The sequence below is a fragment of the Macaca mulatta genome, chromosome 15, assembly GCF_049350105.2.
Source record: "Macaca mulatta isolate MMU2019108-1 chromosome 15, T2T-MMU8v2.0, whole genome shotgun sequence".
NCBI classification, from domain to species: Eukaryota; Metazoa; Chordata; class Mammalia; order Primates; family Cercopithecidae; genus Macaca; species Macaca mulatta.
This window is the reverse complement of record NC_133420.1, coordinates 114,841,553-114,861,582: the sequence shown is the minus strand read 5'-3', so window position 1 is coordinate 114,861,582 and position 20,030 is coordinate 114,841,553. Positions and strand designations below refer to the sequence as shown.

General features: G+C 41.3%; 1 protein-coding gene across 2 annotated transcripts in view; it reads left to right on the top strand.

Annotated features, from left to right (window-relative positions):
* Positions 1-359: 359 nt before the first annotated feature.
* The window catches only part of KIF27 (kinesin family member 27), an 87,048-nt gene continuing 67,377 nt past the window's right edge, over positions 360-20,030 (top strand). The window contains exons 1-4 of one of the 2 annotated variants that reach the window (XM_015118008.3): positions 360-560; positions 7,415-7,795; positions 15,389-15,589; positions 18,256-19,214. In XM_015118008.3, the coding sequence (XP_014973494.3) occupies positions 7,498-7,795; positions 15,389-15,589; positions 18,256-19,214 (1,458 nt within the window). In that variant the 5' untranslated portion in view covers positions 360-560; positions 7,415-7,497. The remainder of the gene's footprint in view (positions 561-7,414; positions 7,796-15,388; positions 15,590-18,255; positions 19,215-20,030) is intronic. The other variant, XM_077966279.1, reaches the window with a different exon arrangement.

Sequence of the window (20,030 nt, the reverse complement as noted above, 5' to 3'; positions counted from 1 at the left end):
GAAGGAATGACTAACTGGTTTGGAGATTTTCTTTTGGGGTTATGAAAATGTTTCTGAACTATATACAGAGGTGATAGTTTAATGCACTGTGAAGGCATTAAACGCCACTGAATTGTAAGTTTTAAGATGGTTTATGTTATGCAAGTTTTACTCAATAAAAATAAAAATAAACTGAATTGGTAGCTAAGATATTGAAACACAGTGTGGAATCGTTCTCATTCATTTCACGAACCCGTGGAAAGATGCTTCCGCTCAGGCCTCACAGACCGGTCCCAGCGCGTTAGTGGGACACAACTCGGGTTTGCAGGGAAGCCCGAGAGCTGGCCTTTTGCGGACTTCCTGGGGACGCAGGACTCTTGCGCACGGGCTTGGGGACGTGCCCAGGTTCGGGGGCGGGGCCAGGACGCCGCGACCCGGGGAGGACGCGGCGGGAGGCGGGCTTCGCCGGTTGCCAGGAGAACCCGCGACAACAAAAGACGCGGGCGGCGGCGGCGCGGCGTGGCAGAGCGAAGCTGAGGAGTCCAGCCCTCGCCGCCAGGGCCCTGGGCTGTCCCGAGCCGGTCAGTGCGCGGCGGGCCTGGCCGGGCGGTGCGGGGAAGTGGGGCGCCCTCCCTTTCGCGGCACCCGCCCTCCAGCCCGCCGCGCCCGCGCTCCCAGCCCGCCGTTGGGACTAGTAGGCGCCGGCTTGGGGTCTGGGCCGTCGCGGGGTGGGAGCCAGAGGGTGGGCGGTAGGGGCGCCAGCGAGGCCTATGGGGGTGCCCGAGGGGTCTGGGGTCAGGAATGGGAGCCCGGCGAACGACTGGAGGCAGAGCGCCCCTTCCGGAGAAAGCTGGCTCAGCCCTGAGGAGCGGGGCCTGGGGAACGGGGATCGACCCCAACGCGGGACTCGGCCCCCCGGAGCGCACCCCGTGTTCGTCTCGTGTAGCTGCACGGCGTGAGGTGCGACGCGAGGGCCACCACCACCGAGCGCTTTGTTTTGTCGCAGGCGTCTTTTTCCCACTGTAGAGGTTGAAACTTCGGCGCATTCAAGCTCGAGAGCTCCCTCCCTCGGAGGCAGGTGCTGTAAAGAGCAAAGCGCCCCGATTCTTTCTTTGAAACACCTTTTAAGTAACACCGCCGTCTCCAGTGTTGAAAATCTTTGTTGTTTGCTTTTCTTTACTCCTTTGTCTTTACGCATTTGGGGCCTTTTCTGAGCTCCTCATGCGATTTACTATCCATCTACTGGGAAGTTTCTTATGAAAATAATTAACAAACCACACATTTCAGACAACCACTGCTTTCTGGGAAATCAAGGGGACGGGATGGCAGCGGTTTTTGGAGACACTCATTCCTGACCAGTGACATGACATGAGGGATTAAATATTTCTCTTGCCTTTCCTCAGATTTCAAAAACCCATTGAGTATACTTAAATACGACCAGCCAATCAGATTTCGCCTTTTTTCATTTATTGGTGACATAATACGTATGTTTCTGATGACTATAATTGATCAGAATCTGAAGAAGTATAAGTGCTATGGATTGTGGAAAAACTTTGTTTCTTGTATATTGATGTTTTACAAGCCCTATGTTTGTGGACCCTTATTATTGTTTGTTTTGTTTTGAGACAGGGTCTCGCTCTGTTACTCAGGCTAGAGTGCAGTGGCACATTGCAGCCTCAACCTTCCGGGCTCAAGCAATCCTCCAACCTCAGCCTTCCAAGTAGCTGGGACTACAGGTGCGTCACCACTGCCTGGCCCATTCTTGTATTTTTAGTAGAGACAGAGTTTCACCCTGTTGCCCAGGCTGGTCTGTAACTCGTGGGCTGAAGTGATCCACCTGCCTTGGCCTCCCAAAGTGCTGGGATTACAGGCATGAGCCACCGTGCCTGGCCCCGTTATTATTTTTTTTAATGCTTAGAATAAGTTTCAGTTGCCTTTATAACCAAATTGTTTATAGATATTACCATTAAAAACCCCAAGAAATGAGGCTGGGCATGGTGGCTCATATCTGGAATCCCAGTACCTTGGGAGGCTGAGGCGGGTGGATCTCTTCAGCCCAGGAGGTCGAGACCAGCCTGGGCAACATGGTGAAACCCCGTTTCTACTAAAAATACAAGAATTAGCCTGGCGTGGTGCCTGTAATCCCAGCTACTTTGGACGCTGAGGCACGAGAATCGCTTGAACCAGGAGGCTGAGGTTGCAGTGAGCCGAGATGGTGCCGCTGTGCTCCAGCCTGGATGACAGAGCCAGACCTTGTCTCAAAAACAAAACAAAACAAAAACCCAAGAAATGAAAATATCCCAATTTGGCATTTTTTATTAGCAACTTCATTGGAAGCAGTTAGGTTTGGCTTAACATCGTCCATGAGTTTTGCTTTAATTTGATGGCATACAAAGAAATAAACTAATCTGTATGGTGACTTCAAATGTTGGTTTTCAGAGACATTTGGAAGAATTAACTCAGCATTCCTGCAACTGGAAAAGTTTCCAGTACCAAATGATTGTAGAGTTCTTTAAGATCCAAGAAAGGATTTATCAAACACATGAGCATTTTTTTTTTTCCAGTGTAAAATTCATTAGAATGATTTTAAAACTGCTAAGGTTAGGTGTATCTCTTTGTTTCAGCCATTACAGATAGTTTGTTGACTCTCTTTTGGGATTTTACAGCCCAAGGGACCTGATATTTTTTTTATTCTCAGGGGACTTTTAGAAGAGTGATGTTAATTTTTTTTTGTTGTGATCCTCTTCATGCCATCTACTCACAGAATTACAAATGCAGAGTACCATTGCAGAGTTTTGTTTTATTTTGTTTTGTTTTTGACAGGGTCGCGACCCTTTTGGGATCAAGGGACCCTCTCGCTTCAACCTCCTGAGTAGCTGGGACTATAGGCGCGTGCGCCACCATGCCTGCCTAATTTTTTGATTTTTTGTAGAAACAGGGTTTCTCCGTGTTGCCCCGACTGGTCTCGAACTCCTGGGCTCAAGTGATCCACCCACCCTGGCCTCCCAAAGTGCTGGGATTACAGATGTGAACCACTGTGCTGGGCCACGGTTTTTTTTTTCAAGGGTAGTGAATATTAATATTATCAATTCACTGTTATTAGTGTTATTAATAAAATGTTATTTCAGTCTAGTTGTCTCTGTTACTTAATGGTAATCTTCAAGACTCAGCAGCTTCTCCAAAGAACCTAGCCTCACCTCAAACTCATTACTTTTCATCATCTGCACTTAAACATTGTCATAGATTACTTGTTAAATTTAGTATAAGCTTTATCCTTCCAAAACTGAACATTTGTATATAAGTTTTTATGCAAACACAGTGTTTTCATTTCTCTTGGGAGTTTTCATTTCTCTTGGGAGTTTTCATTTCTCTTGGGAGCTGGGTCAAGTGATAACTGTATGTTTAACTTTTTGCGGAAATGTCAATCTGTTTTCCAAAGTGGCTGTACCATTTTACCTTCCCACCAGTAGTGTATGAGGGTTCTAATTTCTTTACACCCTGCTAACACTTATGGTCTGTCTTTGTTATTATAGCAGTGCGAGTGGATGTGGATTGGTATCTCATTGTGGTGGTTGTTTGTTTGTTTGTTTGAGACAGTCTTGGTGTATCACCCAGGCTGGAGTGCAGTGGTTTGATCTCAGCTCACTGTAACCTCTGCCTCCTGGGTTCAAGCGATTCTCCTGCCTCAGCTTCCTGAGTAGCTAGGATTATAGGCGCCCATCACCATGCCCGTCTAATTTTTGTATTTTTTAGTAGAGACAGAGTTTCACCGTGTTGTTCAGGCTGGTCTCGAACTCCTGACCTCAGGTGATCCTCCCACGTTGGCCTCCCAGAGTGCTGGGATTACAGGCTTGAGCCACTGTGCCTGGCTAATTTTTGTATTTTAGGTAGAGATGGGGTTTCACCATGTTGTCCAGGCTGGTCTTGAACTCCTGACCTCAGGTGATCCTCCCACCTCAGTTTCCTAAAATTCTGGGATTACAGGCGTGAGCCACTGCGCACCTGGACTCTCACTGTGGTTTTGATTGCATTTTCCTGATAGCTAATGATGTTGAGCATCTTTTCATGTGCTCGTTATTCATTTGTATATCTTCTTTGAAGAAGTGCCTTTTCAGATGCTTTGCCTGTTTTTAAAATTTTTTAAAAACTTTTTGAGTTGTAATATTTATATATTGTAGTTGCAAGTTCTTTGTTAGATTCATGTCTTGCAAATATTTTCTCCCATTCAGTGAGTTGTCTTTTCACTTTTTTTTTTTTTTTTTGAGGCGGAGTCTTGCCGTCTCCCCCAGGCTGGAGTGCAGTGGTGCAATCTCCGCTCACTGCAAGCTCCACCTCCAGGGTTCATGCTATTCTCCTGCTTCAGGCTCCCGGGTAGCTGGGACTACAGGTGCCCGCCAACACGCCTGGCTAATTTTTTTGTGTTTTTAGTAGAGATGGGATTTCATCTTGTTAGCCAGAATGGTCTCATCTCCTGACCTCGTGATCCACCCACCTCGGCCTCCCCAAGTGCCCAAGGGATTACAGGCATAAGCCACCGCGCCCAGCCGTCTTTTCACTTTCTTGGTAGTTTCCTTTGAAGCACAAAGTTTTTAATTTCGATGTCCAGTTTTTCCTTCCCTCCCTCCTTCCTCTCCCTCCCCCACCCCCAACATTTCTCTTGTTCTCTCTCTCTCTCTCTCTCTCTCTCTCTCTCTCTCTCTCTCTCTCTCTCTCAGACAAGTTCTTGCTCTGTTGTCCAGGTTATAGCGCAGTGGCGCAAATACAGCTCACTGTAACCTCTGGCTGCTGGGTTCAAGCCAACCTCCCGCCTTAGCTTCCGAAGTAGCTGGGACCGCAGGTGTGCACTATCATGCTGAGCTGATTGAAAAAAAAAATTTCTTTGTAGACATGACGTCTCACTTTGTTGCCCAGGCTGGGTCTTACTTATTTTTTAATCTATACTTCATCTTTATTTTTTTGCTTTTATTATTTTTGATTGACACAATCATTGCACATGTTTATGGGGTACAGTGTGATTTTTCAGTACCTGTATACAATGTGTAATGTCCAAATTGGTATTTTTAATTTTACTGCTTTTGGTGTCATATCTGAGAAATTATTGCCAAATTCAAGGTCATGAAGAGTTACTCCTGTCTTTTAAGAGTTTTGTAGTTTTAGTTCTTATGTTTAGGTCTATGGTCCATTTTTGGTTAACTTTTGTATATGATGTGAGGTAGGGAGTCCAACTTCATTATTTTATCCATTGTCCCATAGCCATTTGTTGAAAAGACTATTCTTAGACTTCAGTTGAATTGTCTTCGCACCTTTGTTGAAAATCAATTGCCCATAAATGTGAGGGTTTATTTCTGGATTCTCAATTCTATTCTGTTGATCTATGTGTCTATCCTTATGCCAGTACTACACTATCATGATGACTGTTGCTTGGTTTTGAAATTAGGAAAGTGTGAGTCCTCTTACTTTGTTCTTTTTCAATATCGTTTTGGTTATTCTGTGTCTCTTGAGTTCTGTGATTTCAGGATCAACTTGTCAATTTCTGCAAATAAGTCAGCTGAGATTTTGACAGGTATTGCATTGAGTCTGTAGATCAATTTGGGGAATACTGACGTATTAATATATCTTTCAATTCATAAACATGAGATTTTTTTCATTTATGTACATCTTGTGCTTTCTTCTAACAGTATTTTATAGTTTTCGGAGTATATGTTTTACACATCTTTTGTTAAATTTATTTCTAAATATTTTATTCTTTTTGATGCTATTGTAAATGGAATTGTTGTTTGAATGTATTTTTAAGTGTTAGGCTGGACACGATGGTTCACGCCTGTAATCCCAGCACTTTGGAAGCCTGAGGCGGGTGGATCACAAGGTCAGGAGATCAAGACCATCCTGGCTAACAGGGTGAAACGCCATCTCTACTAAAAATACAAAAAATTAGCTGGGCATGGTGGCAGGCGCCTGTAGTCCCAGCTACTTGGGAGGCTGAGGCAGGAGAAGGGCGTGAACCCGGGAGGCAGAGCTTGCAGCAAGCTGAGATTGCGCCACTGTACTTCAGCCTGGGCGACAGAGCAAGACTCTGTCTCAAAAAAAAAAAAAAAAAGCCAGAGTGTTCATTGTAAATGTGGTTATCAATTATTTATTTATATATATTTTTAGCCGGGAAACTACAGCCAACAATTTAATTTTTAATGTATTAATTCTAGCAGAGATCTTCAGAAGTAAGTACAACATAATATTTAGAAGCAGAAAAAGCAGTTTTTCTGTTAGTTTTGATTATTTTTGAATAAAAATTTAGTGTTTTTTTTTTTTTTTTTTTTTTTTTTTTTTTTTTGAGACGGAGTCTTGCTCTGTCGCCCAGACTGGAGTGCAGTGGCCTGATCTCAGCTCACTGCAAGCTCCGCCTCCCGGGTTCACGCCATTCTCCTGCCTCAGCCTCCCGAGTAGCTGGGACTACAGGCGCCCGCCACCTCGCCCGGCTAGTTTTTTGTAGTTTTAGTAGAGACGGGGTTTCACTGTGTTCACCAGGATGGTCTCGATCTCCTGACCTCGTGATCCACCCGTCTCGGCCTCCCAAAGTGCTGGGATTACAGGCTTGAGCCACCGCGCCCGGCCGGTAAAAATTTAGTTTTAAATTTATATTGACTTATGAAATTCTTAGAACTATTTTCATGAATTTATTTCTAATAATTATGACAAAGAGGAAATGCTATTTTTCAATGCATAGCTATAAAATCTGGTACTAATGTTTGTTTTTAACACATGTACAGGCTGGGCGCGGTGGCTCATGCCTGTAATCCCAGCACTTTGGGAGGCCGAGGCGGGTAGGTCACTTGAGGTTCGGAGTTTGAGACCAGCCTGGCCAATATGGTGAAACCCCGTCTCTACTAAAAATACAAAAATTAGCCGGATGTAGTGGCGGGCACCTGTAATCCCAGCTACTCAAGAGGCCTGAGGCAGGAGAATCACTTGAACCTGGAAGGCAGAGGTTATAGAGAGCAGAGATCACACCACTGCATTCCACCCTAGACGATAGAGCGAGACTCCATCTCAAAAAACAAACAAAAAAACATGTGTACAGTTCCTTACTTATCTCCTTGCCTTAATTTTCTAACTCCCTGGCTATTTAATATTTAGATTAATGAACTGGGAAATATTATTACTGTAGAAATAAAGGCACAATGAAATCCCATGTACTTACCACTTAGCTTCGTCATTTATTAACTCATGGACCCCATACTCTAGATTATTTTGAAGCAAACCCAAGACGTACTATTTTGTCTACAAATTTACAATGTATTTTACAAGACAGGTTTACTTTTTGTAACTGTGTTGTGTTGAAACAAAACCTGTTCTAACTGACTTTGCTTTAGAAGGTGGTTAGTTTATTGGGATAAAAGGAATCAGTAATTAAAATTTGTTTTTTATTTTTGATACACAGGAATCCAGATCTTACATAAGATGGAAGTTTCTCACACTAGATACTGAACATTAAGTAGAAAATCTAGTAAAATCTAAGTTGCCATGGAAGAAATACCAGTAAAAGTTGCTGTAAGAATTAGACCTCTGCTTTGCAAAGAAGTTCTTCATAATCATCAAGTTTGTGTGAGAGTTATTCCAAACAGCCAGCAAGTTATCATTGGGAGAGACAGAGTCTTCACTTTTGATTTTGTTTTTGGCAAAAATTCCACTCAAGATGAAGTTTATAATACATGTATAAAGCCCCTAGTGTTGTCACTCATTGAGGGCTATAATGCAACTGTTTTTGCCTATGGACAAACTGGATCTGGGAAGACATACACCATTGGAGGAGGCCATATTGGTAAGATTCTCATACTCTCTGACTTTTATTTGTGACGCTAGAAAGAAGCTAAAACATGACCAATACCTGATACGTGGTAGGTGCTTAGCATATTAATTGAATAGTGAAGGAATGAATAATGTAATCAAATGTTATCATAAGATCATCATCTTTGAAAGGTTTGTTTCTAAATATTGAAGTTTCATTAAGCAATCTAACTTAGGATTATATTTGCTTGAGGAAAGAAGTTTAAGATAATTTTCAGTGGTCAGCCCTTGTTATTTTGAACAGAATTTAAAATAGAGATAAATGAGTTAACATGATCAGATTTTGCGTTCTTTAACAAGCCAGTTGTAAATATTAAGAGTCCCACAGTCAGGACTTAGGGACCGTAGGAAAAATTTACTATGTAGAGTAGCTTTTTTCATATTCTAGCCAGATTTCTTTTTTAAATTCTGAATACTTTAGGACATAATTTCTCCTGCTTGTAATTATAGTTTGGAAAAGATAGAATCATAGGATCTCATGTAGAGCTGGAGGGAACCTTGGAAATCATTTTAGTTGAGTGTCTGGTAATAGAGTGGGGGAACTGACAGCCAAGTCTTCTGTTAAGATTGTTTACTGTATTGATAGTTTTCTACTAAGAACAAACTTCTGAATAGTGCACATATGCATCATTGTCTAAAGTTTTAGTTAGTATTCTCTGTATGAATAGTGGCTCTCAATATTTTTCTATTTTCATATTTCACAAATGTAAAATACATGGCTTTCAGAAACTTCTTTCTCTAGCTGTTCAGATACAAGCTGAAACAAAAAAAATTAAAAAAATTAAAAAAGAAACTTCTCTCATTACATGCATGGATGGGTAGTGGCTCAGAGAGTGGTTGTGTAGTTTGAGGAAATCTTTATTCCAAAGATTAAAATGGAGGAGCTTCAAGAGGCCAATATTCCCCAACTAAAAGAAAAACATCTGTATATTCTGCAGGATTAGGAGATCACAGATACTAGATTGTTTCAGGGTCTTACAATAAAAAATAATTCAGTTTTTCTAGTATAAATTGTGGCTTTTCTTTAGGATTGTAGGGATTTTTGTTTTTTTTGATTGGCAAATGTTTTATAATCCTAATGACCCATTATGTGCTTTATACCAATAGGAGTTATACATGTTCAGAAGCTGGTGACTTAATTATAGCTATACTTTTTTTTTTATTAGGAGACCATGAGTACTATTTTAATTTTGTAAGGGAAAAAGTTATTAAAGTTATCTATTCTAACATATTTTAATTGCTCTAAAATTCTCTCTATCAGAAGAAATAGACCACCATTAAGAACATTTTGGGGCCGGGCGCGGTGGCTCAAGCCTGTAATCCCAGCACTCTGGGAGGCTGAGATGGGCGGATCACGAGGTCAGGAGATCGAGACCATCCTGGGTAACACGGTGAAACCCCGTCTCTACTAAAAAATGCAAAAAACTAGCCAGGAGAGGTGGCGGGCGCCTGTAGTCCTAGCTACTCAGGAGGCTGAGGCAGGAGAACGGCATGAACCTGGGAGGCGGAGCTTGCAGTGAACTGAGATCCGGCCACTGCACTCCAGCCTGGGCGACACAGCGAGACTCCGTCTCAAAAAAAAAAAAAAAAGAACATTTTGGATGGTGTTTTCTTTCTACTTTTTTTAAATTAAAGAAATATTTATTATAAGAAGGACTGCAAGTGATGCATAAGAAATTAAACAAGTGACAACTCCTCTCATCCCAAAGAAATAAGTTTGATGCATATTACTCACTTATGTAGTTATTTTGGTTTTTGTTTGTTTAATGAGATTTTGGTTTTTGTTTGTTTATGCCTGTGATTCTGTAACTTTCTTTTTGCATTTAACAATGTAAAATATCATTTCAGTCCAGGCGCGGTGGCTCACACCTGTAATCCCAGCACTTTGGGAGGTCAAGGCAGGCAGATCACTTGAGGCCAGGAGTTTGAGACCAGCCTGGTCAACATGGCGAAACCCTGTCTCTACTACAAATACAAAAATTAGCTGGGCGTCATGGCACACGCCTCTAATCCTAGCTACTCGGGAGGCTGAAGCAGAGAATTCGCTTGAACCTGGGAGGCGGAGGCTACGGTGAGCCAAGATCATGCCACTGCACTCCAGTCTGGGCAACAGACCAAGACTCTGTGTCAAAAAAAGTTGGATTTATTTTTTGGTGTATTAGTGAGGATTTTCTGTTTCCCAGAATGTCTCTATAGGGCACCAATTCTGGGTCAGTTATCTGCTTTTTGGTTACTGACCATGCAAATAATGCTTCCCTGCCCCGTCCCCCCACATCCCCCAGTGAATATTTATTGAGCATCTGCAGTATCTAGGTTACCATGCTGGGCACTAGGGCAGAATGAAACTCTCTTATTTTAAAATGTATTTTACTTTATTTTTAAAACTTTTTTGTAGAGATGGGGGTCTCACTGGTTTTTTTTGGTTTTGATTTTGCTTTGAGACAGAGCCTTGCTCTGTTGCCCTGGCTGGAGTGCAGTGGCACAATCACAGCTAACTGCAGCCTCAACCTTCTGGGCTCAAGAAATTCTTCCACCTCGGCTTCCTGAGTATCTGGGACTACAGGGGCATATCACCACTCCCGACTAATTTTTTATTTTTTATTTTTGCAGAGACAGGGTTTTGCCATGTTGTCCAGGCTGGTCTCTAACATCTGAGATCAAGTGATCTGCCCTGCCTCAGTCTCCCAAAGTGCTGGGATTACAGGCGTGAATCACCACGCCTGGCTTTATTTTTAAATATGATGCTTATTTAGCTAATATTCATTTTCCTGCTTTTCAGAACTTTGGAATTACCTTTACAAGGAATAGCCTTTTCCAAAAACTTTTGTGTACTCTTTAAATACCATATAATAGCTAAATGATAGTTGTTGAGTTATAAAACTTCGCAGGTTTTCTCTTGGAAATGGTTTATTTCAGGAATATAAGACTAACATTGCAAATTTTATATTTAAGTTATCAAAATACATATTGGAGCTTTATTATAAATATTTGAAATTAAGCTTTTTGATACGTCTTTTAAATTGTGCTTTGTTATCTATTGATGTGGGGAATAACTGAACTATTTCTGGTCAATTATTTATTCTGGATAATCAAGATTGCTTATCTATGCTACAGTTTGAAAGGTTTAGATCTTTCCTACAGGCTAGTTCCTACAAGCTCTTAAAAGGGAATCTTCATTTGTACTGTATTAGAAGAAAACCCATTACTTACTTTACTTACCACATGATGGCAGTCTTGCCTCTTAAATGAGGGGAAAGGCAGCCATTGAAGTTGGTAGAAACTTAGATTTTCAGCATGATTGTTGCCAAAAACCTAAATTTTGGTAATCTTCAACTTGGAAGCAAGTTGTTTTTAAGTTTCATTTGTAAGTCAACTGTTTGTTGCTTGGAATACATTTTCCATGGAACAATGCTAAAAATGATGGGTGGTTTTCTAAATTAGCCGACAGAAACTTTTAAAGTCTCAGTTTTTCCCTCCACTTATTTTAAATTTTATACACTTTTTTTTTTACTATTACAATTGTGATAAAGTACATGTAAATATAAATATAAAGATAACCAAACTTATCATTTTAGCTACTTTCAAGTGTAGAGTTCTGCAGCATCAAATATACTAATTGTTAATGCAGTAATAACCAGTATTTTCAAAATTTTCATCACCCAAACAGTAGCTATGTACCCATTAAGCAGTAGCTCTCCCGGCATTCTCTGATAATCCCTGATTGACTTTCTGGCTCTTTTAATTTGCCTATTCTAGATATTTCATATAAGTGGAGGTCGGGTGTGGTGGCTCACGTCTGTAATCCCATCACTTTGGGAGGATCATCTGAGCTCAGGAGTTTGAGATCAACCTGGGCAACATGATGAAACCCCATCTCTACTAAAAATACAAAAAAATTAGTTAGGCGTGGTGGTGTGCACCTGTAATCCCAGCTACTGGAGGCTGAGGCAGGAGAATCACTTGAACCTGGGAGGCAGAGGTTGCAGTGAGCTGAGATCGCGCCACTGCACTCCAGTATGGGCAACAGAGCAAGACTCTGTCTCACAAAACAAAACAAAACGCATAAAAGTGGGCCAGGCGCAGTGGCTCACACCTGTAATCTCAGCACTTTGGGAGGCTAAGGCAGGTGGATCATGAGGTCAGAAAATCGAGACTGTCCTGGCCAACATGGTGAAACCCCATCTCTTCCAAAAATACAAAAATTAGCTGGGTGTGGTGGTGGGTGCCTGTAGTCCCAGCTACTCAGGAGGCTGAGGCAGGAGAATCGCTTGAACCCAGGAAGTGGAGGTTGCAGTGAGCTGAGATTGCGCCACTGCACTCCAGCCTGGGCAACATAGTGAGAGCTTGTCACTACAAAAAACAACAAAAAAAATTAGCTGGATGTGGTGGCACATGCCTGTAGTCCCAGCTACTTCAGAGGCTTAGGTGGGAAGATCACCTGAGCCCAGGAGGTTAAGGCCGCAGTGAGCCATGATTGTGCCACTGCACTCCAGCTTGGGCGACACAGTGAAACCCTGTCTCAAAAAAAAAAAAAAAAAAAAAAAAGAAAAAGAAAAGAAAAAAGAAGTGGAATCATACAGTATTTTTCCTCCTGTGTCTAGCTTCTCTCACTTAGCATGTTATGTCACCTATCAGAACGTCATTCCTTTTTCCAAGAACATTCAGTTGTATATATATACTATGTTTTATTTATCCATTCTTCTTTTGATGGACATTTGGTTTGCTTCCCCGTTGTAGCTCCTGTAAATAATGTTACTGTGAACACTGATGTAGAAGTATCTGTTTGAGCCCCTCCTACGCCTATTTGTAAACCTGCTTTAACTCCTTTTTGAAACAAGGGGGAACAGAAATAAGTGTTTACTCATAATGTTACTGTACTGGTCTGTGTTCTGGGTTGTAGAAGCTGTGGGCTTAGATAGTGTTGGAGGAGAAGAGGTATAGAGATGTTCCCTTTCTCATTCTTGAACTGAGGGTCTAGGCCTGGGCATAACTGGCCTTTCTGCACCTGCTTGTGCACACATTCTCTGTCGCCATCAACTTTGGCTTGCTTCTCCATCTTTTCTCGTTATCCCTTTCTACTCTCAAGCTCCTTGCACCTTTTCACCCCATCCAGAAATCTCAGAACAGATACACTTGGTGACGTGTAAAGAAATATAAGAATTTTTTTAAAAAAGCATTCTTGGCCGGGCGTGGTGGCTCATCCCTATAATCCCAGCAGTTTGGGAGGCCGAGGCGGGCAGATTGTGAGGTGAGGAGATGGAGACCATCCTGGCTAACGCGGTGAAACCCCGTCTCAACTGAAAACACAAAAAATTAGCTGGACATGGTGGCACACGGCTGTAGTCCCAGCTACTTGGGAGGCTGAGGCAGGAGAATCACTTGAACCTGGGAGGCGGAGGTTGCAGTGAGCCGAGATTGCACCACCGCACCCCAGCCTGGGCGACAGAGTGAGACTCTGTCTCACCAAAAAAAAAAAAAAAAAATCTTGCCAACATAAATGAATTGTGCTCCAGTGATTGGGATTCCACCCAGACCATAATAAATGATCTAAAGAGAAAGATATTTTAGTGCAAAAGACTATGAAATAGATTGGTCTTACCTAGGGTCAGTTTCCTGCTTTTTACAGCTATTTTCTGCTTTAGAAATTATATGTCATCTAAAAGCACCAACTTTTTTTTTTTTTTTTTGAGACAGAGTCTCACTCTGTCGCCCAGGCTAGAGTGCAGTGGCATGATGTCGGCTCACTGCAAGCTCCGCCTCACGGGTTCACACCATTCTCCTGCCTCAGCCTCCCGAGTAGCTGGGACTACAGGCGCCCGCCACCACACCTGGCTAATTTTTTGTATTTTTAGTAGAAATGGGGTTTCACCGTGTTAGCCAGGATGGTCTCGATCTCCTGACCTCGTGATCCACCTGCCTCGGCCTCCCAGAGAGCTGGGATTACAGGCATGAGCCACCGTGCCTGGCCAAAAACACCAACGTTTTTATAACGTGGCTCCTACTAGTAGTAGTGAATATCCGAGAGGTGGAGTGGCTTTAGGCAGGGGAAGCCCTTTGTGTAGAATGATGTTTTATGAGCCAAGGGCCACCTCTCTGGATCTGGTATTTAATGAACAGTGAATTGGGAAAGATAAAGTATTTATTTATTTATTTATTTATTTATTTATTTATTTATTTATTTATTTTGAGAAAGGGTCTTGCTCTGTTACCGAGGCTCTGTCTCCTGACTCACTGCAACCTCTGGCTCCCAAGCTCAAGTAATCCTCCCTTCTCAGCCTCCCAAGCAGCTGAGACCATAGGCATGCAACACGAAATTTTTTTGTATTTTTTGTAGAGAAGGGATCTTGCCATGTTGCCCAGGCTGGTCTCAAACTTCTTAGCTCAAGCGATCCACCCACCTTGGCCTCCCCATGTGCTAGGATTACAGGTGTGAGCCACCACAGTATGGCCTATTTATGGAATAAAATGCCACTCCATATAGTTTTATCATTTATATTAAAATGTACATTTCTACCACATTGCTTTGAAATTCGCCTGTGCCACTTAATGTCTGTTTCATTCCTGGGACTTTTCAAATATATTTTCTTATTAATTTTTTTTTTTTTTTTTTTGAGACAGTTTCCCTCTGTCGCCCAGGCTGGAGTGCAGTGGCGCTATCTCAGCTCACTGCAACCTCCACCTCCCAGCTTCAAGTGATTCTCGTGCCTTAGCCACCCAAATAGTTGGGATTACAGGCATGAGCCACCACACCTAGCTAGCTAATTTTTGTATTTTTAGTAGAGACAGGGTTTCACCACGTTGCCCAAGCTGGTCTTGAACTCCTGGGCTCAAGTGATCTGCCCGCCTCAGCCTCCCAAAGTCTGGGATTACAGGCGTGAGCCACCACGCATGGCCTGTTTCAAGTCTTTTCTCAGATGTCACCTTCTGAATGATGCCCACCATGACCTTCCTGTTTAAAGTTGCAAGCATCTCCTGGCTGGTAGTTAGTTACCCTTCTAGTCCCCTTACCCTGCTGTATTTTTTTCCTCCAGGTACAATTAATACTTTTTAATATGCCATATAATTCACTTATCAGTTATTCTTTTTTGCTATTGTCAGTCTTTTGTCAGCAGAATCTCACCAGGGAAGGGGTTTCTTTTCTCCCTGTTTTGTTTACTGGTGGATTGCAGAGTCCTAGAATAGTGCCTGGCACATAGTAGATACTAAATAAATACTTGTTTAATGAATGCTTGAATGAATTCTTGGTAAGGGGATACATGTGAAAACTTTTACTTGTGAATTTTATAGTTGTGGTTTAAAAAAGTTATAATAGCCCGGTGGTGGGCATCTGTAATCCCAGCCACTCAGGAGGCTGAGGCAGGAGAATCACCTGAATTTGATAGGCGGAGGTTACAGTGAGCTGAGATTGCACCACGACACTCCAGCCTGGGCAACAGAGCAAGACTCCGTCTCAAAAAAAAAATACAGTTATAATAGAGAGAAATATAATAAAATAACTATAAAATTGGGGTTGTCGCTTTTCTTTTGTTTTAAGTTCCAGATGTGCTTTCTTTTTCTAAATTTTCAGCTTCGGTTGTGGAGGGCCAAAAGGGTATCATTCCTCGAGCTATTCAAGAAATATTTCAAAGCATCTCTGAACATCCTAGCATTGAGTTTAATGTGAAAGTATCTTATATAGAAGTGTACAAGGAAGACCTAAGAGATCTTCTAGAATTGGAGACATCCATGAAGGATCTTCACATCCGAGAAGATGAGAAAGGAAATACAGGTAAAGTAGCCCGCTTAATCAGTTGCCTTCATTAGCAAACAGATATGCTTTAATTCAGTTTCTGGATATATTCCAAGGAATCTTTAAAAACATACAGAAGCAAAATGAATTTAGTTTCACTTTTAACTTGAACAGCTTTATTGATTATTAATCTCTCTTTTTTTTTTTTTTGAGATGGCATCTCGCTCCATCACCCAGGTCACCCAGGCTAGAATGTAGTGGTGCAATCTTGGCTCACTGCAACCCCTGCCTCCTGGGTTCAAGTGATTCTGCTGCCTCAGCCTCCCGAGTAGCTGGGATTACAGGTGCGTGCCACCATGCCCGGCTAATTTTTGTATTTTTAGTAGAGACGGATTTCACCATGTTTGTCAGGCTGGTCTCAAACTCCTGACCTCGTGATCCGCCCGCCTCGGCCTCCCAAAGTGCTGGGATTACAGGCGTGAGCCACCGCGCCAGACCTGTTTTTGGTTTTTGAGAAGAAACTACATATGGTAGCTTATGGTCTTATTAGATAATTCAGTACAGTTTCTCTCTTCTGGATATAATTCAGACTAATGTTTTGAGCTCCTTTACCTTATGGAATACAATTATTGATTGTTTTTATCTTTTATCAAACAGTTACAAAAATAATACATGCTTCTTTGTAAAATATCAAGCAGGACAGAAGTATATACACTTCACTATCACTCTTGATAAACTTGATGAAAATATTTCATATCTGATACCAATGTTGAAAAAATTTTGGAAGGATGTTACAAATGATCTTAAATTACAGTATGTCTTACATAATGTCCCACTCACAAGTAAAGTGCATTTGTTTGACATATTTCTTTAGAGTCTCGGTGTAAAGCAGTAATGTCCATGCTGGCTGCTGCACAATTAGTACATGTGGGAAGCTTTTTAAAAATACTGATTTCTGGGTCCTACTTCTCAGGGGTTCTGATTTAATTGGTCTGAGATGGTGCCTGGGCGTTGGCACTTTCCTTTTTATAAAGCTACCAGGTGATTTGCGTCTGGGTTTGAGAACCGTAGTGCTCACTTATAGCCTAACATTGGAAAAATTTAATGAAAAATTTAATGAAAGTTTTACTATGACTTACAGGAACTGGGTTGTTTAAAAAGTGTCATGATGGAAATAATGAAAGTGAAATGATTATTTTTTAAAGAAATAGTGATGTGACAGTATCTGAGTAAAGATGAATTATGGCAATATAATTTGAGCATGAAATCAGGAGCTTTCCTTCTCTGATTCAATTCCTAAGTCCACCTACTTCTCTTTGCAGTATTTTTGGATATAAACAAATAATGCAGGTAGTAAATGTAGGTTATTTTTAGTTCATTCTGTGATTGAAATAAAAACTTTTTTTCTTTTTTGAGTATAGTACATTATGGTATTCAAAGTATTTTCTTTTAATTGCCATCTCATCTGTCTACCTTGCATTCTGATACTATATAAACCATACTTGTTTTTAAAATGAATAACCAACTTTATTTGTATTGAATTTTTTACTCATCATTGATTATGACCTCACAATACAAAAAAACTTAAAAGCCAAGGATGGCTTGATTATTAATAAAGCTGAAAAAAAAAAAAACTAATGCCTTTTTTTTTTTTTTTTTTTTTGAGACGGAGTCTTGCTCTGTTGCCCAGGCTGGAGTGCAGTGGCCGGATCTCAGCTCACTGCAAGCTCTACCTCCCGGGTTTACGCCATTCTCCTGCCTCAGCCTCCCAAGTAGCTGGGACTACAGGTACCCGCCACTGTGCCCGGCTAGTCTTTTGTATTTTTTTAGTAGAGACGGGGTTTCCCCGTGTTAGCCAGGATGGTCTCGATCTCCTGACCTCGTGATCCGCCCATCTCGGCCTCCCAAAGTGCTGGGATTACAGGCTTGACCCACCGCGCCCGGCCAACTAATGCCTTTTAATTGATACTAATTAATTCTTCTAATCTACTGATTAGATTAACTCTTTTGAATTATATATTTGATTAATTTATAAAAGATTAACCTAGGCCGGGTGCGGTGGCTCACACCTGTTATCCCAGCACTTTGGGAGGCCAAGGCAGGTGGATCACCTGAGGTCAGGAGTTCGAGACCAGCCTGGCCAATGTGGTGAAACCCCGTCTCTCCTAAAAATATTAAAAAAATTAGCCAGGTGTGGTAGTGCATGCCTGTGATCCAGCTACTCGGGAGGCTAAGGCAGGAGAATCACTTGAACCTGAGGTGGAGGTTGCAGTGAGCCAAGATTGCACCACTGCACTCTAGCTTGGGTGACAGGCAGAGACTCCGTCTCAAGAAAAAAAAAAAAAAAAAAAGATTAATCTATTAGGCTTTACAAATCAAAAGACTGGAATGAAGAGTTTTTCTTTTGTCATTCATTTTAAGGAATTGAGTGTGACTCATGACTCGACAAACTAGATTGTTTTTTCAAAAAATTATAGCTTTTAGAATTTAAACATCAAAATGAGTGCTGTCTGTTAAAATAGTTTCTTTGGGAGATTATCTAAAATTATTTGATGATGTTGCTGATGTTACTATTGTTATTTGAAATGCTGTTGACTTTTTTAAAAAGGGACTATCTTGGCCAGACTGTTTAGCAAATGGTAACTGTTAACTATACTAGGTTTTGATGAAAACTTGGCTTAAAAACATGTTTTTGCTATTTTAAGTGATTGTTGGGGCCAAGGAATGCCATGTGGAGAGTGCAGATGAAGTGATGAGCCTTTTGGAGACGGGGAATGCAGCCAGACATACAGGTACCACCCAAATGAATGAGCACTCCAGCAGATCACATGCAATTTTTACAATCAGCATTTGTCAAGTTCATAAAAATGTGGAGGCAGCTGAAGATGGATCATGGTATTCCCCTCGGCATATTGTCTCAAAGTTCCACTTTGTGGATTTGGCAGGATCAGAAAGAGTAACCAAAACGGGGAATACTGGTGAACGGTTCAAAGAATCCATTCAAATCAATAGTGGATTGCTGGCGTTAGGAAATGTAATAAGCGCTCTTGGGGACCCACGCAGGAAGAGTTCACATATTCCATATAGGGATGCTAAAATTACCCGGCTTCTGAAAGATTCTCTGGGAGGCAGTGCTAAGACTGTCATGATCACATGTGTCAGCCCCTCCTCCTCGAATTTTGATGAGTCATTAAATTCTCTCAAATATGCCAACAGAGCACGGAACATTAGAAACAAACCCACTGTAAACTTCAGCCCCGAGTCAGACCGTATAGATGAAATGGAATTTGAGATTAAATTGCTTCGAGAAGCTTTGCAAAGCCAGCAGGCTAATGTCAGCCAAACTAGCCAGATCAATCGAGAAGGGAGTCCTGATACAAATAGGATTCATTCTCTTGAGGAGCAAGTAGCTCAGCTTCAAGGAGAATGTCTGGGTTACCAATGTTGTGTAGAAGAAGCCTTTACCTTCCTGGTTGACTTAAAAGATACTGTCAGACTAAACCAAAAGCAGCAATACAAACTGCAGGAGTGGTTTAACATGATCCAAGAGGTCAGGAAGGCTGTGGTCACCTCATTTCGAGGAATCGGAGGCACTGCAAGTCTGGAAGAAGGACCAGAGCATGTTACAGTTCTCCAGCTGAAGAGAGAGCTTAAGAAATGCCAGGTACTTAGACATCACTTATTTATTTATTTATTTTATTGATACATAATAGATGTACATATTTTGGGTGTGTGTGTGTTAACATATTTAGACATTATTATGGATAACTCTTTTAAGGACTAAATTTATTTGGGCAAGTAAATTCTAAGAGTCATTTTGGAATTTTAGGTTTTTTAAAAAATGATTTATATATAGAATCCCACTTGCCTCTCTCACTTTGTTCTTTCTACCCTCCCCTTTCCTATTGCTTCCTCCTCACAGTTCATACTCTTCTTGACTCCTCCTCCTTTCTCCTTTGGTTAAAGTGTATTTTAATTTGTTATATTTATTAAATAGAACTTTGTGGACCTGGTTGTCAATTTAGAGACTGAAAATAAACTTATTTGAGAAATAAAATTAAGTTATCTTTTACTGAGTTTTTTTCCCTCTGTGGGTCAGTAGTTCTTGAAAGAAAAGAAATACTTCATCTCTTGTGTTTGGAGTATAGGTTTAAAAAAAAAAAACCTAACAAATTAGCATATTTATTAATGTTTAAGGAATGTAGGTATGTACATGTATACATGTTATATGTACATTTATTGAGTTCAGATTTGCATTTCCCCACTTTTCATTCAGAAATTATTTATTGTGTGAAGATTGTATGTTGTGGGAATGGTAGAGGACAGACACACCTAGTTACTGCTTGCTTGGATGGAGTTTGCAATCTAGTGAGCAAATGAATGGTCCTTCAGTTGTTCCTGAGATAACATGGCTCCCAGATTCCATCGTTCTGTCCATTTTTCAAAATAGGAAAACTTGAAAAGATAGCTTTTTACTTAA